Raw genomic sequence first — 24,097 nt, forward strand, 5'->3', positions numbered from 1 at the left:
TAGCACAGATCAGTATTGGTGCAAAGACTAGCCAAATTATCAAGTGCTCCGCAGCCACAGGTGGCCAGTGGACAGTACTGGGCAACCTAGTTCTAGAACCAAAAAGCTCCTCAATAAACAAACATGTCACCTGTTAAATAAGAGATCACGTTAAAGCCATGAGAATCCTTAAAGAGAAATGCCATTTATGACCAATAACACTTTAGAAGTTTTGTAGGGGTTTTTGTTGTTTTTAAGGATTTACTTATTTGAGAAAGAACGAAGGAACTGGAGGGGCAGGGAGAGACGGAGAATCTCAAGTAGATGCCACGCTCAAGTAGATGCCCTACACGGGGCTCCATCTCAGAACCCTGAGATCATGACTTGAGCTGAAACTAAGAATTGACACTTAACCCACTGAGCCACACAGGCTCCTGACACTTTAGAGGTCTAACTTTATTTTTTTTTAAGACGTATTTATTTTATTTGAGAGAGAGAAAGAGTATACAAAAGGAGAAGCAGATTCCCTGCTGAGAAGGGAGCCCAGTGTGGGGCTCAATCTCAGGACCCTGGGATCATGACCTTAGCTAAAGGCACACCCTTAACCAACTGAGCCACCCAGGAGCCCCTAGAGGCTTAATTTAATTTTTTTTTTTTTAAGAATGTATTTATTTATTCATGAGAGACAGAGAGAGGCACAGACACAGGCAGAGGGAGAAGCAAGCTCCATGTAGGAAGCCTGATGTGGGACTCGATCCCGGGACTCTAGGATCACACCCTGGGCCAGAGGCAAGCGCTAAACTGCTGAGCCACCCAGGGATGCCCCGAGGATTAATTTTAAAATAACTGTTACATATAAAAAAATAAATAAAATAAAATAAAATAACTGTTATAGTATATATAAAAACCAACATGAAAAATTAATGCCAGCGTGTTATCTTGATAAAGCCACAAATATTTCTCATTATAATTCAAGACAGCTCCAAAAGGTGAGCAAAATGATTCTTAAAGGCATAAATTTCCACTTTAGAAGTACAGAATTAACAGAAAAGGTTGATCTTAGTTCCAGGGTACCTACCACTTTATACTTCAAAAACAAAAACTATCTTTGTTGGGGATCCCTGGGTGGCTCAGTGCTTTAGCGTCTGCCTTTGGCCCAGGGCATGATCCTGGAGTCCGATCCTGTAGTCCCAGAATCGAGTCCCACATCAGGCTCCCGGCATGGAGCCTGTTTCTCCCTCCTCCTGTATCTCTGCCTCTATGTCTATCAAAAATAAATAAATCTTTAAAAAAAAAAAAAAACCTATCTTTGTTGATGATTTAAAACAAACAAAAGGGGCAGCCCCAGTGGCGCAGCGGTTTAGCACCGCCTGCAGCCCAGGGCATGATCCTGGAGTCCCAGGATCGAGTCCCACGTCAGGCTCTCTGCACGGAGCCTGCTTCTCCCTCTGCCTGTGTCTCTGCCTCTCTCTCTCTCTCTCTCTCTGCATCTCTATGAATAAATAAATAAAATCTTAAAAAAAAAATTTAAAAAAATTTTAAAAATATATAAATAAATAAAATAAATAAAACAAACAAAAAATACCTACCCACCCCTTGATCAGGATTATACCAACAATTCACTCAAGTTTTATTTTAAAAGTTTTAAATTTAATGCCATTAAGAAAAACTCAATTGTTATTAGCTAAGCCAAATTCTAAAAATGTCCAACCCTGTTTTATTGAGCTATATATAATGTCTCCCCACCTGATTCTATGTATATATATTTTACTACTTGCATGGTAGGATATAGTTCTAATCTCTTCTATACCGTGAAAAATTTTTAGAGTAGGACTCAGATTCTTAGGAGAAATTAACTCTATTTTGCAAGCTAATCTTAAAATTTATTTCATTTAGGGGCGCTTGGATGGCTCAGCTAGTTGGGTGTCCAACTCTTGGTTTCAGCTCAGGTCATGGTCCCAGGGTCATAACATCAAGTTCATGACTGACTCCAAGCTCAGCTCGGAGTCCAAAGGAGTCTCTCTTTCCTCCTCTGCCCCACCCTCTGCTCACATGTGTGTGTGCGCTCTCTCAAATAAATAAAATCTTTTAAAAATATATATATGTTTTACTTAATATTCTGTCTATCTGGAAAGAGGAAATTCATTTATTAAATAAAGTGATTTAGGAAGATGTTCTATAGAAGTCACTTTATACAATTTCTAGCAACAGTAAACTCTAGTAGCATATAATTTAATGAATGACCATATGATTTAAGTAAATAAATTAACAGGGGGCGCTCTATTTTCTCATAAGAGCAGTCATAAAACTACCCTTTATAAATAAAGGCAATCACTCAGTTTATACTCTAAGACATAGATTTTTTTTAAAAAAATTAGGGACGCCTGGGTAGCTCAGCGGTTGAGTGTCTGCCTTTGGCTCAGGTCGTGATCCTGGAGTCCTGAGATCGAGTCTCACGTCGCTCTGCAGAGAGCCTGCTTCTCCCTCTGGCTATGTCTCTGCCTCTCACTATGTGTCTCTCATGAATAAATAAATAAAATCTAAAAAAAAAAAAAAAAAAAAATTACGGGAAGGTACCTGTAGTAAAATCTTGGCCAAGTCCAAGCTTCAGAAAATGGCAATGTTTCATTTACTTTTTTTTTTTTTTAAGATTTTATTTATTTATTCACTCATGAGAGACACAGAGAGAAAGAGAGAGGCAGAGACACAGGCAGAGGGAGAAGCAGGCCCCATGCAAGGAGCCTGATGTGGGACTCGATCCTGGGTCTCCAGGATCACACCCTGGGCTGCAGGCGGCACTAAACCGCTGCACCACTGGGGCTGCCCCTGTTTCACTTACTTTAAAATAAGATTACTACATTTTCCTTTATATCTATAATAGATGATCCCTTATTCAGGGCCAGGTGAAATTATACCAGGGTTTCTGAGAATGACCTCCAAATGCAAACAATTCAAAAAAAAGATAAAAGAGAACACTAAAACTGCTCTATCTGAATAAACTTTTACTGTAAGTAAAAGAGACTAATGGGGGTTTCTTTCTTTTTTTTTTTTTTTAAGATTTTATTTATTCATGAGAGAGAGAGAGAGAGAGAGAGAGAGAGAGAGAAGCAGAGAGAGAAGCAGGCTCCACGCAGGAAGCCCGATGTGGGACTCGATCCTGGGTCTCCAGGATCACGCCCTGGGCCGAAGGCAGGCACTCAACCGCTAAGCCACCCAGGTGTCCCCTAATGGGGGTTTCAATCTCATTCCAAAAGTCTGAAACATAAGCAAGGTTATGGAAATTTCCATTTTTTATATACACCCCTGGCATCCAGAAAGACAAAAATAAATGTACTCTTTTTTTTTTTTAATGTACTCTTTTATTTGAGGCTTTAATTTATGGCTTAGTGACTTCTGGGTGTTCTCTGATCAAGAATTAGGCCATGTTTAATCACTTAATTCCCTTATTTCTCAAAAAGGAAAGCTAAGAGGTACTTTGTATGCAGAAAGTAGCCATGACACTAACAATTTGCAATTTAAGCATATTTTTAATTATTTATTTTAGCATAATATTTTTTTAAAGTGTCAAAATTCAACACAGTACTTTCAATTTTTAAATTTATTGTTTAGGATTTGAATTTGAAAGCAACATTTAAAAATTTCATTTAACAGTTTAAAAAGTTTTACTTCAGGGCACCTGGGTGGTTCAGTTAGTCTCTGGTTCAGGTCATGACACCAGACTCCTGGCTGGGGGAGGGGGGGCGGCAAGAGAGTCTGCTTCTCCCTCTCCCTCTAATAAGCAAAATCTTTTAAAAAGTTTTACTTCAAAATTAAAACTCACAAGATACGGAGTCAAAGTTTATCCCCAAGTCTATGTTCACTTCTTCCATCTAACAATCAAACCAAAAAAAAAAAAAAAAAAAAAAAAAAAACCACACACACACACACAAAAACAGTACAACCCAAATGGAAAGAATGAGGGTAAGGGACGGACAGTTCATCACTTCAGACCAAATTCACTAAAAGCAAAATTCCTGGGGAACTTTAGAAATTAGTTAAATAGGGGATCCCTGGGTGGCGCAGCGGTTTGGCGCCTGCCTGAGACCCAGGATCGAATCCCACATCAGGCTCCCGGTACATGGAGCCTGCTTCTCCCTCTGCCTATGTCTCTGCCTCTCTCTCTCTCTCTGTGACTATCATAAATAAATAAAAATTTAAAAAAAAAAGAAATTAGTTAAATAAATTTTTGGTAATAGATTTTCTTTTAAAGATTTTATTTGTTCGTTTGTTTGTTTGGGGAGGGAGGGAGAGCACAAGCAGAGGGGAAGGGCAGACAGAGAGGGAGAGAGAGAATCTCCAGCTGATGGCAGAGCCTGACACTGGGCTGGATCTCACGACCCCAAGATCAGGACCTGAGGAGAAATCAAGAGTCTGAGACAAAATGGACTGGGCCACCCAGGCACTCCCAATTTTTGGTAATAAACTCTTTATCACCAAGTGCAAACCATGTTATTATGTACCCAAGCAGTGGCAGACAGTTTTTCAAGCCTTGGCTTTTAAAGGGCAGAAAACAAGTAAGTTATAGGGAAAGCAAGGGAGTAATAAAGTAAAGATGCACTGGAAATATCAGAGTTCATACCAGCTTCTAGTTTTAAACTCCTTACTATATCTGAAATGCCACCCCCTAGGAAGGAACCGGGTTAACTGGCAGCCACTTCACAGCCTGCTCCTCCCCATTGCCTGCCCAGTCCCAGATCAGATGCCTGCCTGGTCCCCCGCCACACCCCCTGGTTGAGGGCTGGGCAGAAACTCTGGCAAAATAAGGAAGCCTCTGGGAGGTGGCAAGCGGCCAACTCAAACTGGATGATTCCAGTTTAGGCTGGTTTGACTCACAAACAAGCAGTTCTTAGCTTTCCCCACAATATTCAGACACACTGGCTGCCCAGGCAGTACACAATGAACTCTCCTCATTTGCTCTCAGCATTAAGTCTACCTTGTTCTCATTTCCCTAGCAGCAGGGGATCTTAAGTGAAAGCTAGATTCTCAGTACAGAGCAAATATGGATCAGCCTAATACTCGTTTCCAAAACTGCCTATTCCATACATAACCATGACACCACCTATTACCTATGGAAAGCCTTACTGAAATGCTTGTACTTGACACTAACAAAAAGAGGAAAACCAGAAAGGAAATCGATCTATTTATAGATCTGTACAATGGAAGTTAAGCCCATCAAAACAATCAGAAAGCAAACACCTCCATTTTCCATATTTAGCATTAAAAAGGCTTGGCTAGGGCAGCCCGGGTGGCTGGCTCAGCAGTTTAGTGCAGCCTTCAGCCCAGGGCCTGATCCTGGAAACCCAGAACTGAGTCCCACGTCAGGCCCCCTGCGTGGAACCTGCTTCTCCATCTGCCTGGGTCTCTGCACCCCACCCCCCCTCTGTGTCTCTCATGAATAAATAAATAAAATCTTAAAAAAAAAAAAAAAAAGGCTTAGCTAGCTAATACGATCCCAAAGACAGAAGGTTGTAGGCAGCTTATTGCCCCCAAAATAAACTATATAGCAATCTAGAAAGGAGTGTGCTTCAAAAATATAGGCTCTTCCAGCTGATGGTGGGAATGGAAAAAGATACCTACTAATACATACAGCCTCCCAACAGATACATACATGTATACATATGATTATATATGTGTACACACACATGTGTATATATATGTATATTCATTGGCGTGTACTCCCCAAAGCACACACTGCCAAACATTTATTCCATGCTGCTCAACAGTCCCAAAACTGCATTAAAAGGGGAATGAGCAAATGCTTTTCTTCTAGAAAGTAATAGTATTTGAGGGAGCTATTCAAAATACAGGGAGACTCTGTGTACTTTAAGTTTTCTCCAGGATTGCAGACACACTAATATGCTTGGTATTCTCTTTTTTCCCTCAACCCTTCTCCCTCTAAGTAGGTAACTTTTTAAAGAACTCTGATACCTGGGATCCCTGGGTGGCTCAGCGGTTTAGCACCTGCCTTCGGCCCAGGGCGTGATCCTGGAGTCACAGGATCGAGTGCCACATCAGGCTCCCTGCATGGAGCCTGCTTCTCCCTCTGCCTGTGTCTCTGCCCCTCTCTCTCTTTCTCTGTGTCTCTCATGAATAAATAAATAAAATCTTTAAAAAAAAAAAGAGAGAGAAAATAGAAAGAACTCTGATACCTGACAATTGTATCCATAAAAATTTAAAAAAAAAAATTTTTTTTAATTCTTTTTATTTATTTATGATAGTCACACACAGAGAGAGAGAGGCAGAGACACAGGCAGAGGGAGAAGCAGGCTCCATGCATCGGGAGCCCGACGTGGGACTCGATCCCGGGTCTCCAAGATCGCGCCCTGGGCCAAAGGCAGGTGCCAAACCGCTGCGCCACCCAGGGATCCCCAAAAAAAATTTTCTATGAAAAAAAAAACGGAACTTAAGATACCAATATTTCAAGTCATAGAGTCAATGAAACCATTAGATGGCTTCTATTCAATTTCATCACAAGTAAGAGTTGCAAATTTCAAGATAAAAACTTTTTTTAATAATTGGAAAAAGAGCAATGACTACATTTTATTTACAATACTGATTTTCAGCAAGATAGTCTTCCTACTGAAATCTAAGATAATTTCAGCTACCTAAAAAAGTAAAAATGAGGGCAGCCTGCGTGGCTCAGTGGTTTAGTGCCACCTTCGGCCTAGGGTGTGATCCTGGAGACCCGGGATCAAGTTCCATGTTGGCTCCCTGAATGAAGCCTGCTTTCTCCCTCTGCCTGTGTTCTCTGCCTCTCTCTGTGTGTCTCTCATGAATAAATAAATAAAATCTTAAAAATGAAAAAAGTAAAAATGAGGCAGAAGTGCAAAATAATAAACGAGGCTAATCAGCTATGTAAAATTAAAAAAGGGCACCTGGGTGACTCAGTTAAGCAACTGCCTTCAGCTCAGGGCTCAGTTCATGATCCCAGGGTCTTGGGTTTGAGCCCCATCAGGCTCCCTGCTTAGCAGGGGGTCTGCTTTTCCCTCTTCCTCTGCCCCTCCCACTACTCATGCTCCCTCTCAAATAAAATCTTTAAGAATATATAAAATTTTTAAATGCATTAAAATGGTATTTTACTTAAGCTTAAAATAAGCGTGCAAATATTTTCATTTTACATGGAAGGGACAAAAAATAAAAAAACATCCCTTCTAAGAATATTTATTTTCCTTGACTTTAGCTTCTTAAAGGCTTAGATAAACCTTTACTGTTCCTCCTTGAAAGTCCTCTGGATGCTCCCAAAACATATACTTCGTTATCCCCAAATCAATAAACATCTATGGTTTATTTTCACACTTTAGTTAGCATAGTTTGTTTCAATCGTTTCTGTGCAAGGGCATCTTCTCAATTGAGGATGCCGTGGACATCCTTTGAGGACACACTCAAAGAACAACAACAACAAAAAATCTCTTCAATTTAAGGGATTCATCTCAAACTGACAGATATAAACAGCAGCAAAGAGGAAAAAATTGGTATTATGCAATAAAACCAACTTAATTTCTACTCTCACTTCAATCCTATGCAGCTACAAACAGAAGAGCTGGGAAAAGAAATCGTGGTTTCTAAACATCAATTTCCCAAATACAGTTTTATTTGTTGTATCATTTTTTCCTGAAATTTAAAGGCATTACTTTTAGTGATAGTGACTTTCTTCGTTTAAAAAAAGGAATACAGGGGATCCTTGAGTGGCTCAGCAGTTTAACACCTGCCTTTGGCCCAGGGCATGATCCTGGAGACCCGGGATTGAGTCCCACATCAGGCTCCCTCTATGGAGCCTGCTTCTCCCTCTGCCTGTGTCTCTGCCCCCCTGCCCCATGTCTCTCATGAATGAATAAATAAAATCTTTTAAAAAAATTAATACAAACTATTTTTGTGCCTCTAAATATATCTAAGAATAATCACAGTGCAACAAAACCAAATTTTATCTCTAAATCCAGAAATTATCTCCCTATTTCTTATTATAGATAATAGATCATGTTTGATGATTAAAAACTCAGACAATTGTGTTTTTATGATTAAACGTTACAATAATCACCAACAAACTGCTAATTATTAATTCCCTTATGCTTAAAAAAACTGACTTTTGGAGAACCTGGCTCCTTCAGTGGAGCATGTGACTCTTGATCCTCAGGGTCATGAGTTTGAGCCCCATGTTGGGTGTAGAGGTTACTTAAAAATAAAATCTTTAAAAAAGAAGAAACTGACTTTTACTTCAAATATTTATTAAAACTACTTCCATATCTGATAGCTTCCAGCACATTATATATAAGCATAGAAAACTGTATAGTCAGGTAATAAAATGAGTGTTCCTTCCCCAAATCAACATTCTCAATAAGTATTACTTGTAAAATAAGAGAAATGGAAGGTACACTGTCATTATGATACATAAAATGCCACCAATCTCAATGTACTCCCTTCTCACCTTATCCATTTCATTCATAATCTTTCACAAGCCTGCAAGACGACAGCAATTTTGGAAATTCCTACATGAACCTGAAAGAAAGTTCCCCTTAAAGTCTCCTTACTTAAATAAGTAATTGCAAACCTCCTCATGAAATCATAGACAAAAAAGGTATGTGAATAAAAATCCCCCTCTAGGGATTCCTGGGTGGTGCAGTGGTTTAGCGCCTGCCTTTGGCCCAGGGCGCGATCCTGGAGACCTGGGATCGAATCCCACGTCGGGCTCCCGGTGCATGGAGCCTGCTTCTCCCTCTGCCTATGTCTCTGCCTCTCTCTCTCTGTGTGTGACTATCATAAATAAATTAAAAAAAAAATTTTTTTTAAAAATCCCCCTCTAGAAAACTATATAACATCTTGACTGTTCACAAAACAACTAGGAGAACTGGTCTTTATAGGAAAAAAAAAAACTCATTAGATTCCTTTATATCTGTTGTAAAAATCCAGAATTTTTTCAATATGCTAATTACTTTTTAAGTACAATTCAGCTAAAATCATCTTTTTTTTTTTCCAGCTAAAATCATCTTAAATGGTCTATCAGGAAAAAATTAGTAAGGTTACAGACAACTTTGAGTAAATTTACTCAAAAGATATAAAAGAAATATAGAAACAAGTTCTACAAATAATACTAGCAATAGTAGTATTTTTCAGGACGTCTGGGTGGCTTAACAGTTAGGCCTTCGGCTCAGGGCGTGATCCTGGAGTCCCGGGATCAAGTCCCACATTGGGCTCCCTGCATGGAGCCTGCTTCTCCCTCTGCCTATGTTTCTGCCTCTCTCTCTGTCTCTCATGAATAAATAAATAAACTCTTTTTAAAAAAAAAAAAAAAAGTATTTTTCATTTTCCTTTCAAGAAGTAAATTATTCCTATTGCAAAGCTAAAACATTAAAAAGAGAGGGGTTTTAGCATAAATCACACTATATCTGGCACCTGGGTGGCTTGGTCAGTTGAGCATCTGCCTTTGGCTCAGGTTATGATCCTAAGGTCCTGGGACCGAGTCCCACCTGCAGAGCAGGGAGGAGCCTGCTTCTTTCTGCCCTTCTGCCTCTGCCTGCCACTCCCCCTGCTTGTACATGTGCTCTCTCTCAAATAAGTAAATAAACAAACAAATAAATAAATAAATAAATAAAATCCTTAATTAAAAAAATCACATATCTTAATACAGCATCAGTGTTGAAAAGTCTGATGGCTTGAAGTTCCATATGCATTTCTTGTTACTTTAAATAAATAACACAAAGTCTATTTCAAACATCAGTTTTCCTGCCCTGGAAGTAAGAAAAAAGAGTGCCTGTCTACTGTCTCTCTGTCCCCAAGCTTCTTCCTTAAATCTTCCAACTATGAGGGCGCCTGTCTGGCTCAGTTGGTACAGCATGTGACTCTTGATCTCAGGGTCATGAGTTCAAGTTTCACATTGGGCAGAGCCTACTTTAAAAATATCTTCCGGGATCCCTGGGTGGCACAGCGGTTTAGCGCCTGCCTTTGGCCCAGGGCGCGATCCTGGAGACCCGGGATCAAATCCCACATCGGGCTCCCGGTGCATGGAGCCTGCTTCTCCCTCTGCCTGTGTGTCTCTGCCTCTCTCTCTGTCTCTCTGTGACTATAATACATAAATAAATAAAAATTAAAAAAAATATATCTTCCAACTATGACAATATAAGAGAAATCCTAGTAATATAATAACTATAACAAAAAAATGTGAAAATTTCATCAAATGTTTCCTAAATCACTTTATTCTAATTTTAAAAATCTATGTAAAAAGTTTGCTCTAAACTCTGATTTAATCAGGGTGCCTGGGTGGCTCAGTTAGTTGAGTCCAACTCTTGATTTTGGATCAGGTCATGATCTCATGGTTGTGAGATCCAGACCTGCATTGGGCTCCATGCTTAGTGGAGAGTCCACTTGAGATTCTCTCTCCTTCTCCTTCGGCCCCTCTCCCCACTTGCATATGCGCTCTCTCTCAAAAAAAAAAAAAAATGTAATTTATTCAAAACAAGTAACTAAGCCTGATTTAATACCACATGACTTACCAAAAGTCACAAGGATACAATGTCACTCACTTCAGTTATTTTCATGTAGTTATCTTCACTTATTACTACATTCACTTTGCTTCCACCTAATGACCTATTTTTGTGATTAGAAAGAATAAAACTCTGTAGTTACCTGAGATATTAAGACAGACAAACTAACAGGGTTCAGAAAAATAAAAAGGAAAAGGCTGTCCATAGCCCAAAAAACTTTTAAGGGAGGAGATGGGGCTGTTTTTGGAAAGCTGGAAAGATGCACTAAAAAAATAAAAATAAAAATAAAATAAAGATGCATTAGCCATAGACACTCAAGGTTAATATAATTGCATTAGCTTTTAATTAGACATATGCAGTTTTGTTTTGACTTAGCCATTGTAAATGTTTAAACTAGTTCTATTCTTGGGGCACCTGGCTGACTCAGCCAGAGGAACATATGACTTTTGATCTCCATGTCAGAGTTCAAGCCCCACATTGGATGTAGAGATTACTAATAAGTAATAATAAACTTAAAAAATATAATAAAAATAAATAAATAAAATAAACTAGTTCTTTTCTTGGGCTCCATACAACCTATCTTATTCCATACATTTGGTGCACACAAAAAAAGAGTACTACTTGGATGGCTGGGGGGACACCTGGGTGGCTCAATGATTGAGCGAGTACCTTTGGCTCAGGGCATGATCCCAGGGTCCTGGGATTGAGTTCCACATCGGGTTCCCCATGGAGAGCCTACTTTGCCCTCTGCCTATGTCTCCACCTCTCTCTGTGTCTCTCATGAATAGATAAAATCTTTTTTAAAAAATAATGAAAAAAAATAGATGGCTGAATGTAAACTCAAAAGTTAACTTTAGGCTAAAAAGAGATTCAGAGGAATAACCTATTGAATAGGAGGGTAGAGGATAAGGACAGATTTAGGTTTATCCAAATCTCAATTCCCTCTCTTTACTTTTTCATCCATTTTTTCCCAGTCAGTAACCTCTGTAGGGTATAGAATAAGAACTAACTGCCAGGATACCTTTGCAGCAATCTGGTGAAGTCTATGCACCACTTTTCAGAATAAGGTTTCTAAATGCATAAAGTAAAATAAATAGGAATAAAAGGGAAAACAATGATATTGAGTTATTAAAATATTTAAATTTTTGTGATATAGTAGTGTTTTCATTAATATTAAAGTACAATACTTAACACTGAGTTTAATAATTACTTCCCAGTAATGAGGGCTAGAAGCCCCAGTTTGAGATATCTACAACTATAATAAATTACCTGTGGATTTATTTTTTTTTTTAAGATTTTATTTATTTATTCATGAGAGACAGAAACAGAGACAGAGACAGAGAGAGAGAGATCCTGGGTCTCCAGGATCAGGCCCTGGGCTGAAGGCAGCGCTAAACCGCTGAGCCGCCCAGGCTGCCCTACCTGTGGATTTAAATTGTTAACAAAGTAATTCATACAGTTAATACTACTGTTTTTTGTTGCCTCCTTTCAAAATGGGAGGCAAGGGACACCTGGGCCGCTCAGTGGTTGAGCGCCTGCCCTTCCGCCCAGGGCATGATCTTGGAGTCCTGGGATCGAGTTCCACATCGAGCTCCCTGCATGGAGCCTGCTTCTCTCTCTGCCTGTGTCTCTGCCTCTCTCTGTGTGTCTCTCATGAATAAATAAAGAAAATCTTAAAAAACAAAAAAAAAGGGAGAAAATACTTAATCTCAGTTACAGGTTACTAGCGAAAAGATATGATTTTCCCCATCCAACTTCAGGGGGCCTATCAGGGACCCAGACAGCCCAATCATCTTTGGTTGTGATCAAAGTAAACAACAGAGAAACAAAGCACAGTCAAAAAAAACTAAGATATGAGTAAAGTTAATGTTAAATTTAATAAATTCCTCAATTTCTTTAACCTATATTACAGAAAATTCATTAACATGACAGGAAAAAGAAACCCAATGATAGGAAACTACAGACATAAAGTATGTTCAACTTCAATCAGGACTTGTGAAATAAATACATTTGTGGAATTCATGTATCTAAAAATTTTCTGTTGAAAGTAAAGAGCAACCTATAGCACCACAGAGCTGCACACAGGAAAGTTTATACCATTAAGTCTCAGTACTCACTAGTTAAATACTGAGAACAGTTACCCAGAAACTGTAGGTGTGTCATTTATAAAGAGTTCACAACCAGACTGCTATCAATCCCATGTTTACTCATTGGAAATGTACTACTAGGAATCTATTCACCAAAGCTCCAACAATTAAGGGGGGTGGAGGGTGATTAACTTCCCAGTCAGTCATGCAGACAGAATACAAGCTTGTTTCTATAGCTAGAACCAAGCTGTATTTTATCTACTATAAGATGTTAATTTGAAATACTTTTAAAGAACTTGGAAGGTCATAGTTTCACAGTCATAAAGTTTTAAAAATTACAAAAAAAAAAAAAAAAAAAAAGAACTTATTTGCTCCAAAGGGAAATTAAACATTCAGAATCTACATAACATCTCAAAATATTACACTCTGAAGTCAACATAATAGTAAAGGAAAAGAGGACATCTGATAAAAGGAAGGCTGAACCTAGGGATAAAGATATGCTCTGCACACCATGAGATTTTATTTCCCGTACTTGCTTCCGTCACATATAATGACCAAATCTTTTAGCTATTTACATGAATTTTGCTTTATCCACTGTGTTAAGAATCTAAGTATTTCAACTATTTATTGAACATGTACTTTGAGAAAGACAATATGCTAGGCTCTATGGTGTGCACAAAGGAAGACCTGGTCTTATTCTTACAGAATAGCATTGAAAGGCCCATCACTCAGTCCCATCTCCAGAAAGTTCATTGCTTCACACAAATCAACATAATCTGATTATTAACATAATGTCTCTCCCACGTGTCCCAAGTTAGGCTTTCTCAGAGTCTAAGACCTCCTTCTCCAAGCTACTGAAATAGCCTCCTCACCACAATTTGTCTTTCCTAGTCTAAATCACCAGCTGCCTTTCTGAAGTAGAAGATCTCAAACTATCTCCCTTCTCAAAATCTTTCAACCAGTCATCTCTGCATAAAGAACCAAACTCAAAATTATCATGGTGAAGTCATTCTAAATTATGTGCTGTTCGCAAAACATTCTTCCATTTGTATGTCTTCAGGTTGTTCCTTCAGCCCACAATGTTCCCTGCCTAGCTAAAAACTTAGGTCTTCTTGTTATAGTCCTACATAACAGCCTTCATAATCCTAAATCACAAAAACTTCCAGTCCTAAATATGAATCAGGTAGCTGACAGAAGAGGAAACATCTTCAAAAACTGCAATTTAGTCCCCATGTACATTTTCAAAGCTATCCTATCTTTGTGGCAGTTATTTTTCTGACTGTAAATATTCAGAAGCATACAGCTGTTCCTTTAGATTACATAAACAGGGATTAGCTCCATCAAATTCATCAGATGGCCTCTGGGTTCCAGCTTTTGAGCCTACAATGCTAATGTTTCTCCAACTCCAACATTTCCACAATTGGTTGCCTTTTCGATAAAATATTTGACACAATGGAATGCTATTGCATCCTATTATTAGTGAGATAGGTTTAGGAAAAAGGACTAAAACTTGAGTATCTTAATTCTATGTAGGAGAAAGTAGGACATGACAAGATGTTATATTTAACTTACAGAGTTCAAACGAATCTTGTCAATCATTTATCTCAACAATATACCAAATAAAATCACGAGAAGTTAAGGGTTTTCATCCATGTCACAGAAATGCCACACTGGAGCCAGAACTTAATTTTCCCCAACTACATGATCATTTACTTTTCTTACATTAACTCTAAGCAGGCAATACTAAAGAAAAATAATTAATCTGGGTATTTTAACCAGGTCAAAAATTTATATCCTGTAAATTTATTTATTCATGAAAGACAGGGAGAGCGGCAGAGACATAGGCAGAGAGAGAAGCAGGCTCCTCGCAGGAAGCCTGACGTGGGACTCAATCCCGGACCGGGATCACTCCCTGAGCCAAAGGCAGACACTCAACTGCTGAGCCACTCAGGGGTCCCTATATCCTGTCAATTTAAAACACATACCACCTAAATATAAAACTAGGATATCTAGGATAAATAGACTGAATAACAATAACTGGAAATGAGGAATGGTTAAAGACTATCAACAACTGAAGCAGTAATAATACAGCTAGCATTATTAAAGGCAGCATTTATTTTATATAGGTATCAAGCTAAGCACTTAAAATACATTTTTTCATTTTAATTTTCACAATAACTTTAAAGCATGATTTTTACAAAAGATGAGAAAGCTGAGGCATAGACAGCTTAAGTAACTTGTCCAAGATTATAAAATGAGTAAGCTATATGGTCTACCTAGATTTGTGATAAACTTCTAAGCTGTTTCCTTTTAAAATTATCTTCAGGTTATTATTTTCATCTTTAGAATAACAACCCTTTGTAAAAAAAAAAATCCCCAACTAATGAAATTGGCTCACTCAGCCTTAGTGAACAGCTAAGTTACAACTTGCATTTAAAGAAAGCTTCTCAAAAAAAAAGAAAGAAAGAAAAAAAGAAAAAAAGAAAAAGAAAGAAAGAAAGAAAGAAAGAAAGACAGAAAGAAAGAAAGCTTTTCTACTTGAGTTTATAAATTGGCTATCACCTTGATGCTAAAATCAGTTAAAATGTATCCATAAGTTGATTTAGTCATTGATAGTAAATCTCAACATATTTCACCAATACATCTTTTTTTTTTTTTAATACATCTTTAACCCAATAGCTTTTATGAATTTTCAAACAAAATAATAGAAATAAATTAGCATTACACACCCAAGAAATTAAAAACTTTAAAGAAATACCACATTTTCAGCGGCACAAGATTTACTTCATTCAACTAAAGTTACTGTTTTTCTGCCTCTTTTGGCCATTTTAATAATGAGCATCTGGAGCACAAAACAGTATTTGCAAATTGCTTAGCTTTAGGTACTTGACAGAATGGTGAATTCCATGGCCACCAGCTAATCAAAGCTTCTTCACTCATTATATACATGATGCAAGATTACTTTAAAAAATATTACTATGCTATAAATCGTTATCACTGATCGTTGAAAATTTGTGACAATTTATTCAACAGCTCATCTGTTATAACAAAAGGCTGTTAACCTACCTGTCACTGCTGGTACTACTGCTGCTGCTGATTGAATCACTACTGGAGGATCTACTCCTAGAGCCGCTGCCGCTAGGGGACCTTGTGGGTCTAGACGCTTGGCTAGCCAGCCTCTGAGGAGACTGATTTCTAGATTGGGATGAATGTGGTGACCGACTCCTGCTGTGCTGGTAATTCCGCTCTGGCCTTCTGCCTCGTACCTCCCGGGTAATATCATCCCTGTAGATATCCCTGTGTACCACACTGGGCAGTGTAAACTGCTCCCGAGCCCTAGGTTCGTATCGGGGGTCATGAGCATCAAAACGGTTTGGACTTCGACTCCGAGAAGTATAATAGAGCCCATGTTGTAAAGTCCGCTCGCGAGGATCTCTATAGTAATCCTGATCGTAATGTCTTGTCCGATCAAATCCTCCCGTCCCCCGTTCATGGTGTCCATAGGCACTATGTTCATAAGCACGCTCCCTGTTATCTGAAGCCCTGCATTTAGGAGGGGGGGAAAAATATTTAATCAATCAGAAAAGGGCAAGCAAAACTAAAAGCAAGTCATGCAAACATTCATTTCAGCATTGTCTGTCTTTGCAACTGGTCATTTTCTAAACAGCATTAACCTACTTAGTAAGCAAACACTACCAAGCTTAACATTTTACTTAACTCCAAAGATTATTTTCATAGCTGAGCAATCATTGTGTATATTGGGCTTTCATGACTAGTGTTCTGAAGTCAGATGATCTTTTTATTGGGGATTTTCTGGCTTATATACAGAAACACACATATACCATCTCCTTTTCATTTGTAGTTTATGAAACAAGAAGGGACTGTCATTTTAATATCAAAGTTTTCTATACTTACATCTGATTAAAATATGCACCAGATTTTTACTTAACACATTTATCTTAGGCAAAATTTCCATGACACATTTTAACACAGACATGAAAGCCCTATTGCAATGTATGCCCCAGCAGTAAGAGGGCATTTTCAAAGAAGCCCAGAAAAAAATTTTAAGTTTAACTGTTTCTCATTAACTTTCTACTTCTTAGGTAATTATAAAAACTATCAGATTATGTAAACTGCTGTGCCCAAACAATCATATTTAATAATAGAAATGGAATCTTAAAAGAAAAACAAAGAAAACCACTTAGGTTATCAAAATACTGGGTTGACACATGCTATTCTATGGTAAATTTAATTAAAGAATAAAGATTATTTTATTTCCTGGTACTATCAAATTCCATATAGTTTTTAAAAGGCCTATTTCATGATTCCACTTATTAATGTTTAGACTTAATATTCACAGAAAATATGTTCTCTTAGATTTTAGCTAAACTCAAATTGCCTCTGATGAAATTAGCCAACTTTGGGAACTGTAAGATGTTCGAAGGCTGTTACTAGTAATGCTTAATCTAAAAACACATTTCTGTAGGATGTAAATATCTGCCAACCTACAGTTACAAAAAAAATTGTTGCATGTTCAATTATAGACATGCATTTATGTGTTAATATTTAAAAAACAATTCTACTCCCATAAGAAATCTTATTTTCTACTCTTATAGGATACCAGAACTCATTTCCTGAGTTCCTAAAAGATCATTTCATCACTTGAATCTCAATTTGAGATTGAGTTTCTTCTCAATCTTTTCTTTAGATCCAATCTTCTATCAAAAGATTAGGAAATTGTCAAAGATACAGAAGAATTAGAATCTCTCCAGTGAAGAATATGTGGCAAAAAATTTTACAACTAAGATGTATGTCCCCAATACATACACAGATCCAAGTCCCTCCACTAATCTTCATTTTTACCTACCATTTCACTTAGTAGCAACCATACCTTCCTAGGATGTTTTTGCTTTTTGTTGCTGTGATGTAAGGCAACTGGCATGGCAAAAAAGTCAGTAATCTCTTTCCTACTTAAATTGTATTAAATAACTTTCTCCTTTCTAAATTTGCTACATTTCTGGTATTTGGATAGATATTTCAATTTCTAACAAACAACAGGGTTTCCTTTGAGATTTAAGAGAAAATTTCACAAATAATTCAATTAGCACCCTATCAAATGTTAATTGGTAAAAAGCTGCTATTAATAACAAGCAACAGGCAATAGTTCTAGAAGAATTACTGCTATAGCTGATATTTTATAAATATGCAAAGTTCTTATCCATTAGGAAGATACAGAAGGCAGGCACAAGAGCTAGCAGAGCTGAAATCTAATAGCTATTCTTTGATTCATCTATTAGTACTAAATACTTCTAGAGTTAGTGGGGGGAAAAAAGAGTTTGACTTGGGTTAGGAGAGGGGCTAATATACACAGGTCAGGACATACCAACCTTTTCCAAGTGTGGAAACACGACCTATAATCCCAATTAAATCTAGGGAGAGAATTGTGAACATAACTTCCCCAATTTTGGCCCCTCTTACGGGGGTAATCCACCTTCTTAATGGGCAAGGGTGTCAAATGATATTTAGATGAACCACAAGGAAAAAAAAAATCTTAGTGACCAGATAAAATAATTCCACTGGAAGCAAGTAGTCCCAGACAAACTGTAACTCTCAAACCCCCAGACTTCTTTCTTGAAATAGTAGACAATTATAAATTCATCCACATTCATAAAAATTTCCAGCCCTAAGTAGGAATCAGGCAGCTGACAGAAGAGGAAATATCCTCTACAATTCCACCAAATGAGGAAGGAACAGTTGCTCCCCATTAGTTCACCTTTGTAGCCATCCAGCACAGTCAGTTTTGATTGCTGTATCCACAACTGATCGTCACCATGTGTTCAAGGCTAAAGTATCTTTAACTGGACAGCAACTTGCTTAAGAAACAAAATAGTAATCCTCTTCCCCTGGGCTAATGGAATCTTGACTGCATGACATCCCATACATTCCAGCAATTAGAAAAGAATGGCTATATTCCAGGATTTAGAAACATTCATCATCTCAATTTTCCCCCATTCCATCAAGGAGTATAATTCCAACATGGAAACTGTGTAGATCCAAAATGGAAAAAATCAAACATTGCCTTCACTCTTCATCCAAGAACAGATTTCCAGATTAAAGTATTGTTTGTAGAATCCAAGCGGTTGAATCATTATGGTCTGCTAGGTTTTTTGTGACAATCCAATTTGTTTGTATGCTTCATGTAGTGAAAATTGAGAAGCAGATATCAACTTCTAAAAGAATCTGTAGGCTATATTCCAGAAATATTCCATATAGTACAACCACAAAATCTGTAGCCAAATAGCTCCATCAGATAGCAGAGATATATCCAAGGAAGGCCTTCACATTATCCAAGAGAAGGAATAATTAATTCTAGAAGACAGGTAACTCCAAAAATGATACTGCCATACAAAATCTTCCACCATTTTACATCTCAGGAGTAGATATCCAACCAGCTGCAGGAAATATCCTCTACGATTCCACAAGATACCAGCCACTGGGATAGAAATCACTTCCGTTTCCAACCCAAAATAGGAAACATTGAGAATGCCCAAAACTTTAAATCCATCTGGGGCCCCTAAATATGAGTTTCTGTTTCTCACCATATCAAATACAAAATACCTGCCTACAGAAACCTTGGAACTTACCCATCAAGTCTCCGCTCATAACGTCCTTCTCGTGCATGAAGTGATGGGGGGGGGCCATAAGCAGGCCCTCCACCACCTCCTCTGAACCCAGAAACCTCTCTACTACGAGATGCTATGGAAACTGTATCATCCAATCCCCGAGCAGCACTCGGAATGGTGCCTGGTTCATTATAATCCGTGCGTAGGTCTCTATCTCCCATTTTGTTGACTGAGTTGTGAGCTTTCTGTGCACTTTTGATGTCCACAAAATCCACAAAAGCAGCCACTCCTCCTTCAGATCCCCGCTTGGGGAGAATTTTGACACTTTCCACACGTCCATATCTGGAAAAAATAAAACAAACATTATTATCGCATAACAATTATTCTCCAGTTTTTGAAAATTTGTTTCTTAGACACTTTACATAATCTATGTATGTGGGAGGAGTTGCAAAGTGACTTTTTTAAAAAAATTATTTATTCATAAGAGACACAGAGAAGGAGAGAGGCAGAGACACAGACAGAGAGAAAAGCAGGCTCCATGCAAGGAGCCCGATGTGGGACTCCATCTAGTGACTCTAGGATCATATCCTGGGCCGAAGGCAAGCACTCAACCGCTGAGTCACCCAGATATCCAGACTTTTTTTTTTTCTTTAAGATTTTATTTATCCATGAGAGATACAGAAAGAGAGGCAGAGACATAGGGAGAGGGAGAAGCAGGTTCCCTGATCCAGGACTCAATCTCAGGACCCAGGGATCAAGATCTGAGCGAAAGGCAGGTACTCAACCACTGAACCACCCAGGTGCCTGACAAAGTGACACTTAAAATGGCTTTTACCCTCACATTTTTCTTTCATGGGGCAAAAATTAACTTTTTTTTTTTTTTTAAATAAACTCTACACCCAATGCGAGGCTTGACCTCATAAGCCCTGAGAGAGTCACATGTTCTACTGACTAAGTCAGCCAGGGCCCCAAAAATTTACAAAGATTTTAACCATTTTATTGCTCTCATTTCTTAAATATTTAATAAATTACCTTTTAAGAACACTTAGCTGAAATGAATCAGAAGTCTTAGAAATTATTATATATATTTAAAGATCTTATTTACTTATTTATGAGAGATGCAGAGTGAGAGGTCGAGACAGGAGAAGCAGGCTCCATGCAAGGAGCTTGATATGGGACTCAATCCTGGGACCCTGGGATCACTCCCTGACCGAAGACAGAGACACTCAACCCCTGAGCCATCCAGGTGCCCCGAAATTATTACATTCTAAAACAGGATACTAAACCTAAGATTGTTCAATGTTACTTAGAAATCTTTAGTGTCAAAAAAAATTTTTTAAAGAAATATTTAATGTCTATTAAAGTAAAAATTGTAACTAAAACAAGCTACTTTACAGATTTTAACTCATAAGTAAACATGATCCTACTGAAAAAGTGAGATGATCCCACACTCTTGACTTGAAGGTAAAATAAATCCAATTATTTTGTGTATCTGTTTGAAGTGACAATCTTTTTTTGTTTTTTAAGATTTTATTTATTTACTTGAGAGAGAAAGCAGAGCCAGGGGAGGGGCAGAGGGAGGAGACTCCCTCGAGTGCAAGCCTGCCATGGGGCTGTGGCTCCATCCCAGGACCCTGAAATCATGACCTGAGCCAAGTCAGAAGTCAGACACTTAACCAACTGGGCACCCAGGTGCCCCTGAAGTGACAGTCTAATTTTTTAATGCAGTTTTCTGCTATTTAAATTTTTCAGGAGGTTACAACTACTAAAACTTATAATTTAGGTATATTTAAGATTGTTTTTCATATAAATTAATAAATTTGAACAAATCTTTTGACAGAACATATGGTCCCACTTTTATTCCAAAGGAAGAAAAATGCTTACTACGTCTGCAAAAGAAAAATTTTAGGGTACCTTTTATATTTGGAAGATACATGTGAGAAATATAATGATTTGGAATTTTGTAAGTCATGAAAATTCTACAAATTTCATTAGGAGTTAACTATACTTTATGTACTTGTAATCTGGCATTTTAGAAAGGCAGGCACAGCACTTTTAAATATAGCATTCTTATTTGCTGACAACCCCAAATCATAATTTTACACTTCTCCTGAAGCTGACATTATCAGAAAGCAGAACTTTTCTCTTTACATCCTCCAGTATGATTTAAGTTATTACCTCTTACAAAGGAAACATAATCCTAAAATTTAGTTTCATCAGGCAACTGAACTAGAAATAACAACATTACTTGTTATTAAAGTAATGAACAGATCTTTTTTTTTTTAAGATTTTATTTATTTATTCATGACAGACAGAGAGAGAGAGGCAAAGACACAGGCAGAGGGAGAGGGAGAGAAGCAGGCTCCATACAGGGAGCCTGACGTGGGACTAGATCCCAGGTCTCCAGGATCACACCCTGGGCCGAAGGTGACGCCAAACTGTTGGGCCACCGGGGCTGCCCTGAACGGATCTTCTTAATTTGGAAAAAAATTTGTTAGAGGGGCACCCTGGGTGGCTCAGTTGGTTAAGCATCTGCCTCAGGTTCAGGTCAGGATCCCAGAATCCTGGGATCAGGTCCTGCATCGGACTCCCTGCTCAACAGGAGTCTGCTTTTCCCTCTGCCCTACGGCCTTGCTTGGGCTCTCTCTCTCACACTCTCTCAAATAAATAAATAAATAAATTAAATAAATAAATAAATAATCTTTGGGAAAAAAAGAAAAACATTTGTTAGAAATTGGAATAGTTCTTTTCTTTCCATACAAACATTGAACAATATCATCCAGTGTATCTGACAAAGGACTTGTATCTAGAATACAAGAAATCTTATAATTCAACCCATTTTTTTAATAGCCAAAACACTTCAACAAAGAAGATACACAGGTGGCAGATAAACAAGAATATGCTCAAAATTAGTAGTCATTTGGGAAATACAAATCAAAACCACAATGAGATACCACTTCATACCCACCAGGCTATTTAAGGGGGAAAGAAAAAGCAAGAAAAGAACTAGTGTTGACAAGAATGCAGAAAAATTTGAAATCTAGTACAAGCTTGGGGAACTGTAAAATCATGCAGCCACTGTAGAAAAGTTTGGCATTTTCTCAAGAAGTTAAAGCATAGAATTACCATATGACCCAGCAATATCACTCCTTAAAGTGAAAACTGGGGCTCAAATAGATACGTGTACACCAATGTTCACCGCAGCATTATTCACAACAGCCTACAGATAGAAACCCAAGGAATGATTAAACAAAATGTGAAATATACATACAATGGAATGGTATATTAAGACATAAAAAGAAACAAAGTCCTGATACATGCTACAACATGGATAAAAATCTAAGACATCATATTAAATGAAATAACAGACACAAATGGCTTATGATTATGTTTTTTTTATGATTACGTTTTTAAAGAGTATGTATGTATGTATGTATGTATGTATTTAAGAGAGAACAGAGAGTACAAGTAGGGAGTGAAGGGGGGAAAAAGAGCAGAGGAAGAGGGAGAAGCAGACTCCCTGCTGAGTAGGGAGCCCAATGCAGGGCTCAAACCCAGGACCCTGAGATCATGACCTGAGCCCAGGGCAGACACTTAACTGACACTGAGCCCTCTAGGTGCCCCTATGATTCCACTTATAGGAGTTACCTAGAACAGGTGAATTCATAGTGATAGAAAGTAGAACAGAGGTTATGAGGAACAGGGAGAAGAGGGAAATAGGGTTACTGCTTAATGGGTACAGAATTTCTGTATGGGATGAAAAAATTCTAGAAATAGTAGTGATGGTTATATATATCACTGAATGTACTTGATGACACTGAATCATAAACCTAAGAGTAGTTAAAATAAATGTTATATTACACATATTTACCACACTCACAAAGTTTATCACTAAATGGAAGGTTGCAGGATGCCTGGGTGGCTCAGTAGTTGAGCCTCTGCCTTTGACTCAGGGCATGGTCCCGGGGTCCAGGATGGAGTCCCACATCAGGCTCCCTGCATGGAGCCTGCTTCCCCCTCTGCCTGTGTTTCTGCCTCTCTCTGTGTGTCTCTTATGAATAAATAAAATCTTAAATAGTCACATAGGTTTTTCTATTAAAAAAGGGATGGGGGGGCCACCAGAATGGCTCAGTCAGTTAAGCATCTGACTCTTGATTTCGGCTCAGATCATGATTTCGGCTCCACCCAACAGCAAGGAGACTTGAGATTCTCTCCCTCTGCCCCTTTCCATGCTTGTTTCCATTTGTGCTCTCTTTATCTCAAATAAATTAAAAAGAGATGTCTGGCTGGCTCAGTGGTTGAGCATCTGCCTGTGTCTCAGGGCATGATCCCAGGGTCCTGGGATTGAGTTCCACAGCCAGCTCCCTGAGAGGAGCCTGCTTCGCCCTCTGCCTGTGTCTCGGCATCTCTCTATCTCTCGTATATAAATAAAATCTTTAAAAAATAATAATAAAGGGACGCCTGGATGGCTCAGTGGTTGGGCGCCTGCCTTCAATTCAGGTTGTGATCCTGGGATTCGGGATCAAGTTCTGCATCAGGCTCCCTGCGAGGAGCCTGCTTCTCCCTCTGCCTGTGTCTCTGCCCCTCTCTCTCTGTGTCTCCCATGAATAAATAAATAAAATCTTAAAAAAAAAAAAAAGTTAGCCAAAGAATACAGGGAAGCAAATTTTTTAAACTCATGTACTGAAAATCAAAGAGTTAATTACAATACTGAAAGAGGGACCAAATAATCAATGTATAGATTACAAATAGAGAATGAAGCAAATCATGCTTCTTCCTCCAAAGCGTGGGCTCACCAGCTCTATCATTTTTATTTAAGGGTAGCACACTTTGAAAACAAGACACAAATTTATCTTCCAGTTCAACAAAGGAGAACTCAATCAGGTGTTATAAC

General features: G+C 38.2%; 1 protein-coding gene across 4 annotated transcripts in view; it reads right to left on the reverse strand.

Annotated features, from left to right (window-relative positions):
* SPEN (spen family transcriptional repressor) overlaps positions 1-24,097 on the reverse strand; it is a 94,602-nt gene that overhangs the window by 51,338 nt on the left and 19,167 nt on the right. For 2 of the 4 annotated variants that reach the window (XM_026011974.2, XM_072751108.1), the window contains exons 2-3: positions 19,225-19,545; positions 15,647-16,123 (exon numbers count right to left, since the gene is read on the reverse strand). In XM_026011974.2, the coding sequence (XP_025867759.2) occupies positions 15,647-16,123; positions 19,225-19,545 (798 nt within the window). Of the gene's footprint in view, positions 1-15,646; positions 16,124-17,967; positions 19,546-24,097 lie in introns of all 4 variants that reach the window. The other 2 variants (XM_072751109.1, XM_026011975.2) reach the window with 2 other exon arrangements.

Source organism: Vulpes vulpes, chromosome 2 (genome assembly GCF_048418805.1).
Source record: "Vulpes vulpes isolate BD-2025 chromosome 2, VulVul3, whole genome shotgun sequence".
Lineage (NCBI taxonomy): Eukaryota > Metazoa > Chordata > Mammalia > Carnivora > Canidae > Vulpes > Vulpes vulpes.